Consider the following 20,579-nt stretch of genomic DNA (forward strand, 5'->3'; position numbering starts at 1 on the left):
TCCTAGACCTTCATCAGGTAAACAACATTGGAAAAAAAAAAAGACACAATATTGACTATTGACAGGTGCAATAACAATATGTTGGTCTCAGTTTGCAGCAGATCAGGTCATGGCTGTCTGTTTAAAGCGACACTATTGGTCCAATACAGTCCCAGTTGCTATGGTTACCCCGTCACTTCAGGGGAAGAGCACCGCTTTGGGACTGTGGCCTTGTTGTTTTGCTCACACTCCTCTCTTTCTGCCATTTTGTTCGTCTCTCTTACTGTGTTCTCTCTCCCTCCGTCTGCAGTACTCTCCTCCTCTAATTCCTCCCCGGGGCGAGGTGAACGCCGCCGACGCTTTCGACATCGGCTCCTTTGATGAAGAGGACACCAAGGGCATCAAGGTAAAGCAGGCTCTGACACACCCGCACACTCCTGTATGTAGAAGTATCTGCGGTTGCTTTCACACCTGCCTCGTTTGGTGCGTTTTGGTCGGCTAGTCAAACAAACGGGGGTCTCACTTCGCTTCCAAGTGAACTACAGTTCGGTTATTACTGAGCTCTTCTGGGCATTTAAAGGTGCTCTAAGCGATGTCACACGTTTTTAGGCTACAACATTTTTTGTCACATACAGCAAACATCTCCTCACTATCCGTTAGCTGCCTGTCCCCTGAACACACTGTAAAAAAACATCTCCTCACTATCTGCTAGCTGCCTGTCCCCTGAACACACTGTAAAAAACATCTCCTCACTATCTGCTAGATGCCTGTCCCCTGAACACACTGTAAAAAAACATCTCCTCACTATCTGCTAGATGCCTGTCCCCTGAACACACTGTAAAAAAAGATGCGGTCTCTGTAGACAGTCCAGGCTCCACAAACGGCAAAAAAAACAAACTGTGCCAACCTGCACCACCAAACATAACAAACAGTCTTCCAGCCAATAACAGACAAGAAGGATTTGGGGGTGGGGGTCGGGGGGTTAGTTTGCGGAAGCACAGAAGGGAGGGGGAGGGGACGGGATGAGGAGGAGGGAGGAGCGAGCTAGCCTCCGTTTTGTTTGAAAATACTTTGAACGTCAACAAGAAGTGCCGTCACCCAACGGCGCTTAGAGCAGTCATTAAATTATAAACAAACAATTTTTTTGCGTCCACTATAAGTTCTGTTTGACAGGCTCTGATTATTATTCTAAGTGTCTGACAACATTATGGAAAGGATCTCTACAGAGATAGACCTTTTAGTTAAAGAGTAAGATCCTTTTTGTTTAACCAGAAACAGCTCAGAAATCGCCATCGTTAAAACCCACTAGACTATCATCATCAGACACACTTCATTTAAAGTCGACAGCAACAAAATAAAACTATGAAAAGCCGTCTTGGTTCATCTTTCCACTGTTCCAACAATCACCACTCGGGTTTGGTTGAAATAAACCCTTAATTCACCCATTTACATGTGGAAATATGCTGGCTCTATACACGCTAAAAGTCCTGAATATTTACATGGAGTCTGGTGGAGTTTGGTGATGGTGATTCTGGAGCAGTTTCTGGTTAAACAGAAAGGATCTAACTCTTTAACAAAAAGGTCTATCTCTGTAGGGATCCTTTCCATAATGTCATCAGACACTTAGAATAATAATCTGAGACTGTCAGCGGCACAAACAGAACTTTTAGTGGACGGTAACTGACGGTGAACATTTGTCCTTTTAGAGCTACAATTCTAGAGATTGTTTGTTCACATCATCCAGGTTGAAAAATACTGAAAGTATCAGGTACAAGAACATGTCGTTCTCCCCGTGAACTCTGTCACTGTGGTTAGTGCTTCTCAGAAAGCCATTAATACACAAAGGCCACATACCTTTTTTTTTCCCTCCTCTGACTAAGTGCAGAGCGGCTAGAGTTTGCACTTCCAGAATCATGTGGACATTACTTTCGCTAAAAGGTACAGCTGTAGAATCATAAAGCAGCGGTTGTTTGGACTGAAAGCAACTCAAAAGTATATTTGTTTTCTCCCTGTGATTCCTCCCTTCATTAACGTTAACGTGGCGGCAGTTATTCACCCTCTGACACTCCAGTGCAGAGAAATAAAAGACGGGTGTGTTTACATTCCCCCCGGCCGCTGCTTGTCATTAACGAGGAGTAATAATACCGCGAGGCGCCGCAGTCCCCCGACGTTAATCCAGTCCGGACAAAACGATCGTTTTTCTCTCTAAAAAGAGAACAAAGAGTCTGTAAAGATGACTGCAGCGTGAACACGCGCTGTGACCAGCTCTTTATTACTCTCCGTGATACAAACAGGGGCTGCACAAACACATGAGAAAGACTTCTCATTATAATCCGCAGCAGCACAAACTACAGCAAGCTGAAATGATCGCACAGTTGAATCAACGGCCTCCTAAATATATTATAACCTTCATGAAGGATTTATTGCACCACTGTTGTATAAGTCCAAACTTGTTTTAGCCAGCTGTACCTTAAAACAAAAAGACTGGCAACTGAGTGTTTATGAGCTGTACATTTTTATATTATAATATTGTAATTGAAGGTCCACTGTGTAGTGTTTTTAAGTATTTCATTAGCTAAAATCAATGTCTTCATTCATAAACAGTGTTGGGCAAGTTACTTCCAAAATGTAATACATTATAGATTACTAGTTACTGTCATTTGAGAGTAATTAGTTATGTTACAATATTACTGTCTCTGAATTGTAATGCGTTACACTACTTTTGAGTTACTTTCACCAAAATAACAGGGGAAGTTTGATTTGGCAGCTAGCTTGTGAATTTCACCACCAGATCAATAAAGTCTCGTCTTTATCCACTTTAATACATCATAGATTATTCATATTTTGTATAATTAATATAAATATGCAAAGTAACTAAAGCTATACAAAATAGATAAGTAAAACATAACAGGCAAGTAGGAGAAAATGAAAATACTCAATTAAAAGTACGACATTGTTGTAAAATGTTTGTTTATAGCACTTCAATAAGAAATTCATGTTGTTTAGTTTAAAACACTCTAAAGGAAATGTTCAGTTATAGTGTGATTAAAACTCACTATTAACATTATTTACAGTACTTGATTTACAGCTGATTTGTGAAAAGGTAGCCTACACAACCTTATTTAACATGCTGTCCGTACCGTCACCTGTTGGGACATACATGCTGTCCGTACCGTCACCTGTTGGGACATACATGCTGTCCGTACCGTCACCTGTTGGGACATACATGCTGTCCGTACCGTCTCTGGTTCTGACCACGGGAACAGAAACAGGACAGCTCACTTCAACGCAGCGTAATAACTCCTGAAAATAATATCCATCTCGCAAATGTATCTGTCTCTGCAGTCATCTCAACCATCGAATACAGCGGCAGGAAAATAATACGGCTTTTTTTTTTCTTTCTGTGAAGAAATGTGTCGCGGTGTTGGTGAATTCTTAAAAAAACAATGCACCACTAAATGTTGCGTTAAAATGCGTTGTAACTCGCGTTACTGAGATTGTAACGAGTATAATATTACTATTACTGCGTTACAGCAAAAAGGAATACATTACTGTAATTGCGTTACTTTTGTAACGCGTTACTCCCAACACTGTTCATAAATATGTCCTCATTGGTGTAAAATGACCTCTGCCAATGATCTGACTCGTAAGCGAAGAATTTCTTATCTGTATTTACATCGGACGGGCAAGTCCAAGGAGGCTTCCATGTCGTTCCTCCATTTGAAAAACTCTAATGGCTGAGAGGGACATAGAGCACTAGCCTACCTGTCTAGTTAATCCACAACGCGTTCTCGTTCAGAGCCATTCGTCACGTGACTGAAACCAGCTGAGACGGAGAAGGAGATCAGTGAGAGGCGCTTGTCACCGCCCCGGCAAATTTGAAAGCCTGCAACTGCCCTTTAGTTCATAATGGAGGATCATACTAATGCCGAGCCACAGGAGAAGGAATCCTCGTCGCCAAAAAAGCGAAAATTGGAAGACATATCGTCATAGCTTCTTGGTCCATACTGGCTACCGTAGTTGCAACACGCATTTGAAAAAGCGAGGCGCTAGAGAGCGCTATTCGTTTGAATGCAAAATACAATTTCACCGCTAGATGGGAGAAATTCCTACACAGTGTACCTTTTTTAAAGCTACAAGAAATGTCAAATCCAGGCATCTTTAACCCCTATGTTCCACCGGGTGCGTCAACGCTGCGTTCCGGAGGCGCCGCGACCCCACCTGTCTGAACGCTCCGCGGTGAAAAACCGACAAAATAAAACAAGAGAGGCCCGCTATCGTAAAATTCAAATGAAGGGAATATTTGCAAAAAGAAAACTCAAATATGTTCCGTGATTGTATTGGCACGTGATGGAATTTATTCTCATGAAAAATACAATAAACAGGACAAATGGTGTACTGATGCTGTTTTCGATGCCTCCGTACCATTTCCTTTTCATTTTGGGCCGCGGTCCGACCTTCTGAGGCTGTGGCATTAACTGCGTCTGCAGCATGTTGTCACTCTACGGCTTTTTTGGCGTTAGTAACGCCCGCACTGTGCCCTCCAAACAGCTTTCCCTCTTCTCCACCTTTCCAACAAGAACTACAACTTTGGGCGGCCGGATAGCTCAGTTGGTAGAGCGGGCGCCCATATATAGAGGTTTACTCCTTGACTCCGACCTGTGGCCCTTTGTTGCATGTCATTCCCCCCTCTCTCTCCCCTTTCATGTCTTCAGCTGTGCTGTCAAAAATAAAGGCCGAAAATGCCAAAATTTCTTTGTCTTGTTTTCCTCTCTGCTCATGATGTCGGCGTGAATGAATATTAATTTGGGACGTTTCACCGAACTTATTTAAAGTGAATTGATTTATTATGAAATTATAAAATGAGCATAATATGGGTGCTTTAAGGGCAACTATGGGCATGACTTGAAGCCGCCAAAGCTTCGCCACATTAAGAGTCGATTGCGATTTCTAAAGGGAAACCGGCGTAGGACACATCCGAATATTTCCGTGCGTACTCAGCCGCTGGGCGTTCATACAGCCGGGCAGGAAGTGAAACGGAGAGACCATCCAGTCCTCTTCTGAGACACTCCCGGTTTCGTAGAGCGCGTGCGTGGCGGAGGACGGAACAAAACGGGAATGCAGCAGAGACTGGGAAATAGACATTAAAAGTGACTATACAACTGACAGTGGATGCTAACAAAGGATATTTGTGTGTGTGTGTGTGTGTGTGTGTGTGTGTGTGTGTGTGTGTGTCCCAGCTGCTGGACAGCGACCAGGAGCTGTACAAGAACTTCCCTCTGGTGATCTCAGAGCGCTGGCAGCAGGAGGTGGCGGAGACGGTCTACGAGGCGGTCAACTCGGACACGGACAAGAACGAGGCGCGCAAGAGGGCCAAGAACAAGCAGCTGGGCCACGAGGAGGGTAAAGACAACCGCTAGAGAAAATCTAATCACGCAGCAGACACTCAGATCCCTGCAGGGTGTTCTAACCGTGTGTGTGTGTGTGTGTGTGTGTGTGTGTTTCCATGTGTGCAGACTACGCCTTCGGAAAGGACTGCATAATGCACGGCTACATGCTGAAGCTGGGGAACCCGTTCCTGACCCAGTGGCAGCGCCGGTACTTCTACCTGTTCCCCAACCGTGTGGAGTGGAGGGGAGAGGGCGAGTCACGGGTCAGTCCACCGCACAGCGCACACGTCATTGTTGGCTAGTTTTAGTTTAGTTTGAGTTAGTTTTCAGAGTGTGTTTTCTAGTTTTTGGTTTAGTTTGAGTTTTCAGAAAGGTTTAAGTTTTAGCTTTTATGTATTTAGTTTCAGTTTGTTGTTGTCAGGGCCAGGTATAATGTCTCAGAAGTCTGTAGTTATACTGTATATACGTACAGAATACATGGTTGGAGAATAGTTCAGTTTAGTTTTTAGTTTTTTTTTTAGTTTCAGTTTACTAAAAATATATTTTCACTGAGTATTTTAGTTTTCGTTTAAGTTTACTATAGTAACCGAAGTCAAGAGAGGGTGCTCTGCTTTTTGTCAGCATATGAATGTTGTCTGTCTGTCTGTCTGTCCTGACGCCACACTGACGGAGAAGTGGCTAAAACAGTTAAAAACACTCACAAAAGACGGGGTGAGTGTTAACACAAAGGTCTCTGCTGTGTCCCCAGCGTCCCTGCTCTCTTTGTGCAGAAGGCGTTTAGTGCTGTAGTCCACCTCCCTGCTTCATCCTCGGTAGAGAGCTTCATCCTCGGTACAGAGTTTCAGCCCTGGTAGAGAGCTTCAGCCCTGGTAGAGAGCTTTAGCCTCGGTAGAGAGCTTCATCCTCGGTAGAGAGCTTCATCCTCGGTACAGAGCTTCAGCCCTGGTAGAGAGCTTCAGCCCTGGTAGAGAGCTTTAGCCCTGGTAGAGAGCTTCAGCCCCGGTACAGAGCTTCAGCCCCGGTACAGAGCTTCAGCCCCGGTACAGAGCTTCAGCCCCGGTAGAGAGCTTCAGCCCCGGTAGAGAGCTTCAGCCCCGGTAGAGAGCTTCAGCCCCGGTACAGAGCTTCAGCCCCGGTACAGAACTTCATCCTCGGTAGAGAGCTTCATCCTCGGTACAGAGTTTCAGCCCTGGTACAGAGTTTCAGCCCTGGTAGAGAGCTTTAGCCTCGGTAGAGAGCTTTAGCCTCGGTACAGAGCTTCAGCCCTGGTAGAGAGCTTCAGCCCTGGTAGAGAGCTTCAGCCCCGGTACAGAGCTTCAGCCCCGGTACAGAGCTTCAGCCCCGGTACAGAGCTTCAGCCCCGGTAGAGAGCTTCAGCCCCGGTACAGAGCTTCAGCCCCGGTAGAGAGCTTCAGCCCCGGTACAGAGCTTCAGCCCCGGTACAGAGCTTCAGCCTCGGTACAGAGCTTCAGCCTCGGTACAGAGCTTCAGCCCTGGTAGAGAGCTTCAGCCCCGGTAGAGAGCTTCAGCCCCGGTAGAGAGCTTCAGCCCCGGTAGAGAGCTTCAGCCCCGGTAGAGAGCTTCAGCCCCGGTACAGAGCTTCAGCCCCGGTAGAGAGCTTCAGCCCCGGTACAGAGCTTCAGCCCCGGTACAGAGCTTCAGCCCCGGTACAGAGCTTCAGCCCCGGTAGAGAGCTCCAGTCTTCACAGCCTCCTCAAACTGCTACAACAGGAAGAACCTCCCTGAGAGGTGTCAGGAACTCAGAGCTTATTTCAAGTCTTTTGGTTTTTTTTTTTTTTGAAGAAACAACTCGCACATCCAAAAATTCTGCTGCGCAGGTGCGTTGGAAATTAACATCAACTTGGAAACAAAGGAACAAATCCTGCACTCTGCTCTTGCTATAGCATCACTGTTTATTTACAAAAATGTAACCATGTTTCGGTCCCACCGACCCACAACCGGGCTTAAATCCATTTTGTCCCTCCCATCTATTCCCATTCTCTATTGTCCCCAGGTGTGGGAGTCAAGTCTTACTTGTGCAGCATTTGGCACTCCTACAGGCGATCAACATCCCAATTCAACTGCAATACTACATACAACAATTTCATATCCATATCAGGAATATACAGTGATTAAAAACAGGTTTTAACTTGTTGCCACTTAACCCTAACAATCTGATTCATGTTTCCCACCAATCGGTCCCAAAACGTCCCAGTTAGAGAGGAAATGCAGTAAACACATTATTTGTAAATCTTTACAATGATTCTCCGAAAGAACCAAGCAGGGCTGCCCTTGTTGCTCCATCCAAATTATCTTCAAAACTTTTTTTTACATTTTCAGCGTGCAGCTAGCCTGGCTCCGCCCTCCTACGTACTTCCGCTCAATTTTCATTTCCCTTCAGTACTCCGTCTGGGTTTACGGTATGTTCTTGGGTTTTCTCCGACCAAATATTTGGAGTGACTGAGAACGATGGCGTTGATGGTGGTGCGCTAGTTTGAGTTGTAGTTCCGTAACGGCGGTGGAGAAAGATGCGAGCGAAGTCATTCGGTCCGTTGTGGCAACGCTGCCGAAGATCCAGAAGTTAAAGCCCGAGCAAAAACAATCTTTGCTGAGTTGTGTTGGTGGCCCTCCTCCCCACGGGGTTCAGGAACAGTTTGATTTTCCATCTCGCTCCATTAGTGGTGAAGGAGTTGGCTAAGGCTAACGCTAGCGATGCTAAGCAGACATCACGACCAAACGTTAGCGATTGGTTATGGCAGATCCAGAGTGGCTCTGGGCAGATCCAATAGTTTTAAACTTTAACAGAGTACCCGCCTTCAAAGAAGTTAACACTTGTCAATGGAGAGAGGCCAGACTCTCTGGACAAATGAAATGGACCAGAGTCTGGTAGGACCAGGCTAGTGGACCAGAGTCTGGTAGGACCAGGCTAGTGGACCAGAGTCTGGTAGGACCAGGCTAGTGGACCAGAGTCTGGTAGGACCAGGCTAATGGACCAGAGTCTGGTAGGACCAGGCTAGTGGACCAGAGTCTGGTAGGACCAGGCTAGTGTACCAGAGTCTGGTAGGACCAGGCTAGTGGACCAGAGTCTGGTAGGACCAGGCTAATGTACCAGAGTCTGGTAGGACCAGGCTAATGGACCAGAGTCTGGTAGGACTAGGCTAGTGGACCAGAGTCTGGTAGGACTAGGCTAGTGGACCAGAGTCTGGTAGGACCAGGCTAGTGGACCAGAGTCTGGTAGGACCAGGCTCAGAGGCTCAAAGGGTTAAACGTGTTTTTTTTCTCCACCAGGACCTTTAGTGAGGCTGAGTCCTTTTTTTAATGCAGTGACCGGATAATAAATACACATGCTGTCTGGGATTTTAAAAAGTCGCAACTGACAGTTTTGCAGCAGGAAGTGATCTTTGAGTCTTTCGGCTCAGCCTTAATGCTAAGTCGTTATCTGTTTTCCTGCGCAGGCAAGGTGCTCTTCACCTTTTGCTCATTTTCTGATTTGGTCCATTTTTTCTTTGTGGTTCCCAGCAAAACCTGCTGACGATGGAGCAGATTGTGACAGTGGAGGAAACGCAGATTAAAGACAAGAAATGCATCCTGCTGCGCATCAAGGGAGGCAAGCAGTTTGTGCTGCAGTGTGAGGTAGGAGCTTTTTATTTTCATTTTCCGAATTTCTCGTCAGGGAGATAATGACAACGAGCTGATCCCTGAGTAATGCATCCCCCCCCCCCCCTTGTGTGCAGAGTGATCCAGAATTCGTGCAGTGGAAGAAAGAGCTGACCGAAGCGTTCACAGAAGCCCAGAAGCTGCTTCGCCGCGCCCCCAAAGTGATCGGGAAAGGCCGGGCCGGAGTGGTGGAGCTCTCCAAACCTCCGCTCACACACCGCAATAGCAATGGCCTGTGAATACACACACGCACACACATTTACACACACACACACACATTTACACATCTTTACACAGACACACACACACACACACACACACACACACTGCATCCCATCCTCACATCCTCATCAGCTGCAGGACATTCGCCCTAACAGCCCTCCCTGCAACACCTTGCAGTGTATAAGGACCATTCCAACAAGCCTCTTATCGACCACGCACGCACACACACACACACACACACACACACACACACACACATACACACACGACGACGACCAATCATAAGCGCTACATAGTTTTTGCGTCTGCCACGGGACCATGCCAGTTCACCGAGAGGAAGAAAGAAATATTGGGGGAGGACTTGGCGTGTGAAGGACCTCTGCATGAATGTGACGAGGACTAACGCCCGGTCCTCTCTGTTCCCCGGCTTTCTCTTTTTCTCCCCTCCCTCCCTCCCTCCCTTCGCCTGTACACACTCTCTCTCTCTCTCTCTCTCTCTCTCTGTCTGTCTCTCTCTCTCTCTGAGACTTTAGCGGGGAATGTATTTCTGCGAGAGGAAAAACACAGTCCGCTCTCATCCCCTCCCTCCCTCCCTCCCCGTTACTGAAGTGCAACGAAAAAAAGTGCCAACATCAATATGAACTTGAGTCGCCGGAGCGCCCCCGGAGACGGGGGAGAGAGCGGCTTCTCGGCGCCCCCCCCCCCCCCACCATACGCCCGAGGTGGGCGGTGGGGCGTCTGTGGGCGGAGAGCGTGGAGGTCGGTTGATCATTCCAGTGCAGACAACAGGAAGTACAAGGACCACAGACTCTTTTCAGAGAGACTGAGATTCCAATTGGCTGCCAAAAACGGCGCCCGTTTGCTATGAGAACCACGGACAACGGTGTAACGACGGCGTGTGAAGGATACACTTGCAGGAAGAAAAAAAACAAAAAGAGAGACCGAGGAGGAGGAGGAGGAGGAGGAAGAAGAAGAGGAGGAGGAGGAGGAGGGGACTCTTGAGTGTAAATAAGAAAACCCTTTTGGCTCTCTCTGTGCATCTCCAGTGTTTTAGTCCAACGTGTTTGCATTATCGCGGACTCCTCTGTCCGTCCTGTTTGTGAATCTGTCCTGGCTTTAGAGGGAGGAGAGGGGGGCGTGTTTTGTCTGCCGGTCGGCTGGGGGTGGGGTTGGGGTGGGGGGGGGGGTTTGGGGTTGTGGACAGGCATGAGTGTAACGGTCTTTGAATCAGCTCACAGCGCTGCGTCTTACCGAACGGCGTCCCCTGTGAATGAGGATGTCGCGCTCTGTGCACGCACGGTTTCCCGCGTCGGACGCCACGCGACAACTTCATCGTCACGCGCAGTCACCCTCGGTAGCTTTTACAATTCTCTGCTGTTAAATGAAGACGAGCTGACCGCTAATCAAAGGAAAAAAAAAATCCACCCTTAAACGCACCGGACACACGTTTTCACGGAGGCATTTTTATATCCCGCGTCATCTCTCCGACGTTTGAGGCATTTCAGGTGCTCGTGTTTTTTTTCTCCATTATGATGAAGGGTTGACATTTTGTTTTGTTTTTGCACTCATTACCGCGCCCTGCCTCATCTGCACGTAGTTCTGCACGGGTTTAGTTGGCCTGCATTTCCCAGAATGCCTTTGAAAGAGCCATGAAGGGGAACACTCGCGCCGCATTCCAAATCGCATACTTCGTTCTGTTTTTTTTTTTAAAAATGTTTTAGTAAATACCGCAGCTGCCCTTACAAAGTACGTACATACAACTCTGTCACCACTTTGACGTCGCGCAACGATCCGCCGCACATTTTCACATGACGAAATCTTTCGCCGCACAGAGGATTGTGGGTAAAAGACAAATCCCGCTGGATGCATACTGTAAAACGTGGCCAGATGCAGTCAGACATCCTGGCATTTTTGGCATACTGCATTGGGACATACATGAATAGATATTTGTTTTTCTGACAAACTAAATATTTTGGTGGTATAGGTAACGCAGGCCTCCAGGTGGCAAAAACAGCAAATAGTGAAGATGTTTTTTTATTCCACGAAGAAACAAGTTAAGTTGCAAAATCTTAAGTTGAGTAGGGCTGCAAGTAATCGATTCATCTCATGATTATTTTTCTCAATTGATAATTTGGTCTATAAAAAAAGTTACAAAGTTACAGTCTTCGGTTACACTTTACTCAAAGGTATCTACATAACTTAACCATAACTTAACCATAACTTAACCATAACTTATTATGACAAAAACCGAATGACACTTACTAAAAGTTCCGTCATAAACATTTATGACTTGTTTATAATGCTTATGACACGTTCATGACAGTGTCACGTCACTCTTACGTAGATACCTTCAAGTAAAGTGTAACCCCCAAAAGAAGTGACAAAGTTCAAATCCCTTTCAGTCTTCTCATAGTTTTTCATTCGACCAAAATGTCCAACGTGACAATAAAAGCATCCATCCATCTCACACGTGAGAAGCTGAAAATTTTGAGATTATCGCTTTGAAAAGTGACTGAAACGAGGCGTACGGTTTCGCACGGTTCTAAACGACGGCGTAAAGCGGCGTCTCTAACCGTGGCGGGACGCCGGTGTGACAGCGCTCCTGTATCGGCGGGGAGGAAAAAAAGACAACCGTGCATCAGCAGAGTCTTCGTCTTTTCTCCCGGTAAAAGTGTTTCAGGGTGGAGTTTTTTTCTCGAAGTCTTATTCCGTAACTTTTTGGTCCTAAATGTGACACACAGTTCAGTTTTTTTTTTTTTTTTTAAATCGGGGCTTTTGTACGATTTTTATTTTCGCCGGGCGTCGCGGGAAGTTTGTACAGAAAACGCACGCAATCGTATCGTGTTAACGGAACACGCGGCGGGCCGGAGAGAAAGCGCTTTTAATTGTCGGATACATGAATTAATTTCAGGGTTTTTAATTTAAAATTTTTGACGTGCAAGTACAGCGTCCTCGTCTGTGACGTCTACGCGTTCTCCAGAGCTGTGACGTGTGACCTGCAGTAGGAATAAAAGAGGAGGAGGGGTGATTCGGGGGTGCATTGTGATTTTATGTTTTCCTTCTTCGTAGCCTTTAAGCAGTCGGGGGGGATGGGGAGGAAGGGGAGGAAGGGGGGGGGTAGATGTTATCGTCTTATTGAGAAATCCGGTCACCTCTCAAGGTGTCTTTTTATTTTTGTAAACCAAAATGGTTTTTATTGTTTTCATTGAAACGTTATATTGTTGCACCTTTTTTTTTTATTTTTTTTTTTTGAAGCCCAAAATGTGTTACTTAATAGTTGTTAAATGTGCCAAATAACTGTTGCTGATTGAGTGGGGAACCAATGGGAAGCCTCCTTTTGTTTTGTTTTTTTAAACCCTTCTCACAACACACACACACACACACACACACACACACTCGAGTTCACACGTAAACTTTGTGGCGTCGAGTCTTTAAAGGGTGCAAAACTGTGACCAAACATTTTTTTCCTGTGTGTGTGTGTGTGTGTGTGTGTGTGTGTGTGTGTGTGTGTGTGTGTGCGCGCGCTCTGGCTTTCCACCACGCTGCCATAGGGACTCCGGACAAAAAGCATCCAGCGCTACTTCTCCACTTCCCACTGTACGTGCGTCCTGTGAGTGTGCGTGAGCTTCATTATATTATTATCTCTCCGTATGTTCACGCTGCGGCCGTTCACACGGAATTCTCCGGCTCAAAAAGCCGCGCTCGACACGAGAGCTGATTTTTTTTTTTTTTTGTTTGTTTATTTTTTTCAAAAAGGATGGCATATAGGAAAAAAAACAATTCAAAGTATATATAAATATATGTGTATATGAAATGACAAAAAATGCTCTAGGTTTATTTAAAAAAAAAAAAAAATGTAATGTAGAAAATCAAAATGAACTTGTTTCCAGGGGAGGTTCGGGTTTTTTTTTTTTGTTTTTTGTTTTTTTTTGATGTGAGTATAATTGTTTGTGGTGAAGACTTCAGCTCAAAATCTTGCACATAAAAGACTTTAGATATTGTACCTGCGAGTTCCAGATGATTATTTTTGTTTAAATACAGGACTCTTTGCTCTTTCATATTTATTGCGTGCGCGGGGGAGCTCTCTCGCTCCGTCTCCCCTCCACGTTTGGAGCTCTCCGCCGAGAGCTCGCTGTAGAAAAATCCTCCGGTTTACACCCATCAGAAACTTCTTTTTGTTGAGTATTTTTTTTTGCATATGCCACAGACAAACACAAATACTACTGGCTTTTGGGTTATTATTGCCATTACGGTTCTGATAATACTGATATATAATTGATAATATTATTCAATGATTCTTATTAAATTTATTTTGTTTCAATGATTTTTTTTTGTTGTTTTGGTTTTATGGTTTTGGAGACAGGTAGGACGTCGCGTGTTGGACTGCTTGTAAAAACAGTTCATGAATAAAAATTCCTTTTTCCGTGTTGCTTCCTGTCACATTTGCCTTGCTTTTGCCAACTTGTATCTCAAATATCGGATCATATTTTTACACTTTTTTTGTGACTTTTAAAGTGTGTTTACATGAGACTATTCTTTGTAAAGTTGTTGGCATTTTATGCCGGTTGGGTTTGATGGCCATGAAATCTTTATGTGGTCTGAATTTGGTTACAACCCCAAGTACATATACTCCTTGCTTAGTCCTGTACGTCAAGTAAAGTACAACTTTGCGGTACTTGTACTTAAGTATTTCCACTTTCTGCCACTTAACTCCTAACATCTCAGAGAGAAATATTGTACTTTTAACTGCACTATATGTATTTGATAACTTTAGTTGCATTCCAGATTCAGATTAATAATACAACGCACTTTGGGCGCCTGGTTGGCTCAACTGGTAGAGCGTGTGGCCCGTGTACAGAGGCTCAGTCCTTGCAGCCGCGGGTTTGTGTTCGATTCCCACCTGCGGCCCTTTGCTGCATGTCATTCCCTCTCTCTCTCTCTCTCTCTCTCTCTCTCTCTCTCTCTCTCGTTTCATGTCTAAGCTGCCCTCAAAGAAAGGCCTTAAATGCCAAAAAATAATCTTAAAAAAATAATAATAATAAAGTACTTTGACGCTAATATGTTTGTACTTTACACTTAAACTTCTGAGCAACATCTCTGGTAAAGACAAGATGATGTTTTACAGATGATAAATGCATTTATATTGCGCTTTTGTTTTAGCCTTAACGACCAGTGGTGTAGTCTAATGTATTGTAGTGAGTATACTGTACTGTCTATATATGGGCCAGAATGGGCCTTGGGTGGGGGCATATCATAGTGGAGGGTCTGGGTGTCCTCCCCCAGGGAAATTTTGAGCGTCAAAGACTTCATTTCCTGCATTCTGACACCCTTTCATGCACCAATTTACGATGCAAATACCTTTATTTATCCTATGGGAAGAAGAAAAATAACAGCTGACAATCCAAAAGATATCAAAATTACAATGCAAAGTATGTTACGTGTCTTTGGGCATTTTTAAAGTGGGTATACGGAAATCCTGGAGCTTGCTTGGTGGGTATACTGCGTATACCTGCGTATCAAGTAGACCAGTGGTTCCCAACCTGGGGTCCGGGGACCCCTAAGGGGGGCGGCAAAGATCACAGGGGGGGCGTGAGTCTTTATCTGGTTTGAGGTTGAGGTAAAAAAAAAAATATTTGCACGTTAAACAAATTATGATAATACACTAGAATATATAATGTATACAAAAGTCTGTATAAAAACGATATATTTTTGTTCTCGCTTAAACTTGTAGGTAGGCTACTTAGTAGGCCAAACCTCCGGGACCTCTTAACCTGGGACCCTGCTGTCATCAGGTCAGCTGCTAGCTGCTAGCTGCTAGCTGCTAGCTGCTATCATCCTTGTTTTTCCTGCCGCCACAGCATCACTATTTTATGAACGAAACATGGCGGAGAAACGTAAAAGTGCTGATAACTCCTCTGTATCAAAAAAGAAAGTAAGGGACAGTTACCTCACCTTCGGTTTCGGAGGGGGGGCTCAGCTTTTCTTAGACATAAGTAGGGGGGACGCCAAGGAAGAAAGGTTGGGAACCACTGAAGTAGACTACACCGCTGATAACGACCACTCAAAGCAAACTAAACTAATTGATTAGTCAACTGAAAATGTCTTTATTTGAGGACAGCCCTACACTTTGAGCAGAAAGTAAGTGTTGTATTGAGTAGGGCTGCACAATTTTATCAAAATCGTAATATGGACTAGAGCAATGTCTAAATCACAGGGGCAGGGCGCAATATTAGTAAAAGGCAAAACGTGTCAAACCATTCTGGATGAGGTATTATGGTGCTACGGAGACGTCCCGGCCTACAAATCCTAACCAGATTAAAGACAACATCTTTGTTTGGTACAGATTCTGTCAAAAATCACACCATAATCATTTAGATTTTTAATTTTTTTATATTATTTACTGAAAATGAGAATAATGGTACAAAAATTATCAATTCCTCCAATATCGTGAACCATATCGCAGTCACAATATCAGTCATATCGTGAAGCCCCCAATCAAAACGTGTCAAAATTTAGACTTTCTATAGTCATGTTTTCATCTAATGGTCAAGCGAATTTTAAGCAGACTTTTAAAATGTCGCAAAAAAAGAAATGCGAATTAAAAGTGTTTCCATCAACTGGTTTAGAGCGAATAAACTAGACTACGCAAAGCGTAGTTAGGTCACAAGTTGGCGTTACGCATGGTTGTAGATTTCAAACCGGCGTGCTGAATCAAAGAGTTTAGCAGCGAAGTTCTTTGGCTAAATGGAGAGAGGTAGCATCGTACAAGTCGGCCACCTGTGCAGAATCCAGGGTTGTGGCAGAGACATTTGGTGTCAGCGAGACAACCGTTCACCGCTGTGTATACGCAGTGTGCAGGGCCGTACCATTCAAGCTGTTGAACCAATTCATCAGTTTACCCGACGTGGCTGAGGCCCAGGCTACAGCACATCGTAACTCCACCACGCACCTTGTGCCACAAGTGTACATCGCCCTGGATGGGACCCGTATCCCGATCCTTCCCCCATCCGATGGATACCGGGACTATAGTCATGTGAGTTACATGTTCGCTATGTCACAACTTATTCGGCAAAGCTGTTTCCATCTCCCGTTTTGCGCATTAACTCTTTTAACTAACGTAAAAACTTTTTTGCGAATTTGAGGAAGTTTTTTCAAATGTTGCCGTTTCCATCAACATTTTCGGTAACACTTTACTTGAAGGTATCTACATAAGAGTGACATGACATGTCACTCTTATGTAGATACCTTCAAGTAAAGTGTAACCACATTTTCTAATGCGATACTTCAAAATGCGCATACAACATACGTTGACGGAAACATGACTTACGAGTGCTTTTATTTAGTATCTTTACATGGCTGAAAAGAGCTTCCATACATGAAGTGTTCATTGTAGCGTTGCACTCTTAACCTGCGAGATTTACTCCAAATCATGACATTAAAATCAACATCTGAGCTCTTCAAACCAGTCAGAAAGTAAATTGAAGTTCTGGTTATTTCCTCGAATCTTCCAAATGTTTGCAGATGATGTTATTTTGTCCCGTTGCTTCAAACTGAGCAGTTAATTGAGGATCCGCCGAACACGGAGCTTCTCTCACAAGTTTTCATCACCAACCAACAGCCAGAGGTGGAGCAACGAACCCCCATCCTGTGAGGAAAGTAAGTGTAAAGTGGTGAGTCGGGTTTTTATTCATCGCTAAATCCACAATTAAAAGATTGGACGGTTCCATACACTCTGAGAAATAAATCAGAAAAAAAAAAAATATGTACGTACATTTTTCCTGTGATGTTATTGTCTGTACTTAAGTACAGTGTTGACATACTTGTACTTCAGTATATCCATTATATACTACTTTATACTTTTACTCCAATACATTTATTGACACTTTTCCACTTGTTACTTTTCCACTAAAACCATAACACAAGTAACATTTTCATTTCAGTAGTCTTGGCGTTTCTACTTTTTGTCAGTAAATGATCTAAATACTTCCTACCTGGTGAGCTTACCTGGTAGAGCGTGCGCCCCGTGTACAGAGGTTCAGTCCCCACCTGCAGCGGCCGCGGGTTCAATTCCGACATTCAGTCATTCTCCCTCTCAAGGCAGTTACACACCAACCAGACAGCCGATCGTCGGCAGAAAAGCCAGTTGGGCTGATCAGTCTCCACGAGTTGGTCAAAAAAATGCCTCGGAACACACCGAAGAGACGAGACGTAATACGTCTCCACAACAGCAGGCGGCGCTAATCTGTATTGTCGCCCAAAAAAATTAAAACCGGCAGCTGATTAGACGAACGCGTCACGTGGGTCTGGCTGCTCCGGAAATTCAAAGCCAGACTGTCATGGCGTCTTGATCAGAATACGATCTCATATTGTAAAATATAATATACATACATACATACATACATACATACATACATATACTATGTAAAATAGTTCACCGAAACGTGTTTCTGAAAACATTTTAAGAGAGAAATAGGCCGTGCAGTTGCTGAATCTGTCTTCATTTCAGATCAACAAAGGTCAGTTTAAAAGATTTTCGTCAGATTTTGAGAGGCTCATCCCACTTGCCATTTCCGGGTGAGTCCCGACTGTCCTGTCTCCGACTGAACATGTCAGGTCGGCCAAAATGAAGGCCGACGGCTCCTCCAACGGACGACTGCACGGGACACACCGAACAGACTCGAGTCACGGACCTCGCCAGACTGTCAGACGGCCGATTATCAGCTCTGTGTGTAGCTGCTTTAAGCTGTTGTATCAAATAATAAAATGGCACACACACAAAAATAAATCTTAAAAAAAAATACTTTCTATTTTGGCTAAATGGATCCAATTAATTTGGAAACAAATAACATTCATGTAAACAGGATTTATAGACAGCAAATTAAAGTATAAAAAGGACAGAAGTATTAATCCTGCAGAGTCTGCCTGCAGGTGTGTGGTGAATAGGCGTAACTGACAGGAGGGATGGAGGGGGGTACATAATTCCTAAAAAAAAAAAAAAAAAAGAACAAGATTACAGAAGGCTTGTATCCAGGGCATGAAGTTAACTTTTTTGACCACCAGCCAGTTTTTTTTTTTGCCTCATAAAGGTGAAAAACAGGACTTGCTGTGTCTCTATGATCCTATCCTGTCCTATTGATGGTAGCCTACTGGTGGACATTGCTCCGTCATCACGTGCTGTAGTAGGGGGGCCCGCCTTGATAATCCTGCATAGGGGCCCGGTGTCGGCTCGTTACGCCACTGCATATAAGAGATGAGATGACAAAATCAGGAGTAGCCTATGCGCACCAAAACAACAACAAAACACTGGTGAATGCGCACCATAACACAAGTTTTTTAACATTTTTTTTTGTATAGTTCTTAAAAATAAAAAAATAAATAAAAAGGAAACTTGTTTTGGGGAGAATAATACTTATTACTATTAATTCATTACTCTGGGCTGAGATTTCCTAGGAACCTTACCAAAAAGGTTCAGGATGCTGCAAACGTTGGTAAAATATGAAAAAGGCTGGTGGATTTAAGACACAAAATAAGAATGTATTGAATGAATCAAATATGAACATATCTGTCACTGTCAGTGGCTTGTTGATCTTTACATTGTTAGTTCATTTTCTATCCTGGCCTGGGACACACATTCATACGGTTTGATAAAGTGCTGTCCTCAATTTAGGTCATCCTGTACGTCTCATCTGCGTTTTTTCCTGCATCCACCGTGTGTGTGTGTGTGTGTGTGTGTGTGTGTGTGTGTGTGTGTGTGTGTGTGTGTGTGTGTGTGCGTGCGAGAGAGAGAGAGAGAGATTGTTTGTGTGTGATTGTGTGTGTGTGTCTCAGTGTGTGTGTGTGTGTGTGCGCGCGCGATTGTTTGTGTGTGATTGTGTGTGTCTCCGTGTGTGTGTGTGTGTCTCCGTGTGTGTGCGCGTGTGTGTGTGATTGTGTGTGCGTGCGTTTGTGTGTGTGTGTGTGTGCGTGCGTTTGTGTGTGTGTGTGTGTGTGTGTGTTTGTGTGTGTGTCTCCATGTGCGTGCGTTTGTGTGTGTGTCTCCATGTGTGTGTGTGTGTGTGTGTGTGTGTGTCTGTCTGTCTGTCTGCATATGTGTGTGTGTGTGTGTGTGTGTGTGTCTCCATGTGTGAGTGTGTGTGTGTGTGTGATTGTGTCTCCATGTGTGTCTGTGTTTGTGTGTGATTGTGTGTGTGTGTGTGTGTGTCTCCATGTGCGTGCGTTTGTGTGTGTGTCTCCGTGTGTGTGTGTGTGTGTGTGTGTGTGTCTGTCTGTCTGCATATGTGTGTGTGTGTGTGTGTGTGTGTGTGTTTGTGTGTGATTGTGTGTGTGTGTGTCTCCATGTGTTTGTGTGTGATTGTGTGTGTGTGTGTGTGTGTGTCTCCATGTGTTTGTGTGTGATTGTGTGTGCGTGTCAGTAGCAGTCCCGCCCGCTGCAGAGAGCCGACAGATTGAAACAGCAGCCGCTGACTTTAGAGTATAAAATCGTTCCAGCGTACATTGATGTTAAAATGTCTACATGTTGGCAGAACGGTCTGAAATGTTTTGACGGTCTTTCTCTGTTCGTTTTGTTGGTAATGTGAGATGTTCGAGTCACACACACGTCTCGTCTTCATATCAGAAACTAGGAAATGAATTTTACCCGTCTATGTCTTCCAGTGATGCAGGCCCCTGATTGGACCAGGCCCGTAAGCAACCGCGTACCCTGCTTACCGATAGTTAGGTGTCTGAATCACTCAATTCTCATTGGCTACCCGCCAACGTGGCAGGTAGATTGACAGTTTCACCCCCCAATTTCATGCCCTGCTTGTATCATGTGGACGAGCCGACAGTGTTGTTGTCATTACTTAGAATTCCTCATGGGGGGGCGATCTTTCATCCATTTTTTTCAAATTGAATAAAACACCCAAATTCAATCAAAGTAGGGAACTGATCATTTATTTTACTTGTGAAGAGTAATGGGATTTTTTTTTGGACAATTTGGTTGAAAGAAACCCAAAATTCTGATTTGGAAACTTTTTGAAAATTTGACCCGAGGACAACGGTAGGGTTAAATATTTTTACCTTAAAAGTATTGTGCACATTTTTTATTGAAACAAGATCCCCCACCGGAAGAGGAGGGACTTCTTTCTATATAAAGTATATTATTAAACTTTTTTTTTAAGATTATTTTTTTTGGCATTTTTCGGCCTTTATTTCCACAGGACAGGTGAAGACATGAAAGGAGAGAGAGAGGCGGGATGACATGCAGCAAAGGGCCGCAGGTCGGAGGAGTAAACCTCTACATATGTGCGCCTGCGCTACCAATTTTTTTAAAATGTTTTTTAAATGTATGTT

At 44.4% G+C, this 20,579-nt stretch overlaps 1 protein-coding gene across 2 annotated transcripts in view; it reads left to right on the plus strand.

Annotated features, from left to right (window-relative positions):
- The window catches only part of grk3 (G protein-coupled receptor kinase 3), a 119,244-nt gene extending 105,567 nt beyond the window's left edge, over positions 1-13,677 (plus strand). The window contains exons 17-21 of one of the 2 annotated variants that reach the window (XM_031287835.2): positions 290-385; positions 5,220-5,382; positions 5,496-5,632; positions 8,889-9,002; positions 9,104-13,677. In XM_031287835.2, coding sequence (XP_031143695.1) covers positions 290-385; positions 5,220-5,382; positions 5,496-5,632; positions 8,889-9,002; positions 9,104-9,265 — 672 coding nt within the window. In that variant the 3' untranslated portion in view covers positions 9,266-13,677. Of the gene's footprint in view, positions 1-289; positions 386-5,219; positions 5,383-5,495; positions 5,633-6,044; positions 6,340-8,888; positions 9,003-9,103 lie in introns of those variants that run through there. The other variant, XM_035991762.1, reaches the window with a different exon arrangement.
- Positions 13,678-20,579: the final 6,902 nt, after the last annotated feature.

This window comes from Sander lucioperca, chromosome 14 (genome assembly GCF_008315115.2).
Source record: "Sander lucioperca isolate FBNREF2018 chromosome 14, SLUC_FBN_1.2, whole genome shotgun sequence".
Classification (NCBI taxonomy): Eukaryota; Metazoa; Chordata; class Actinopteri; order Perciformes; family Percidae; genus Sander; species Sander lucioperca.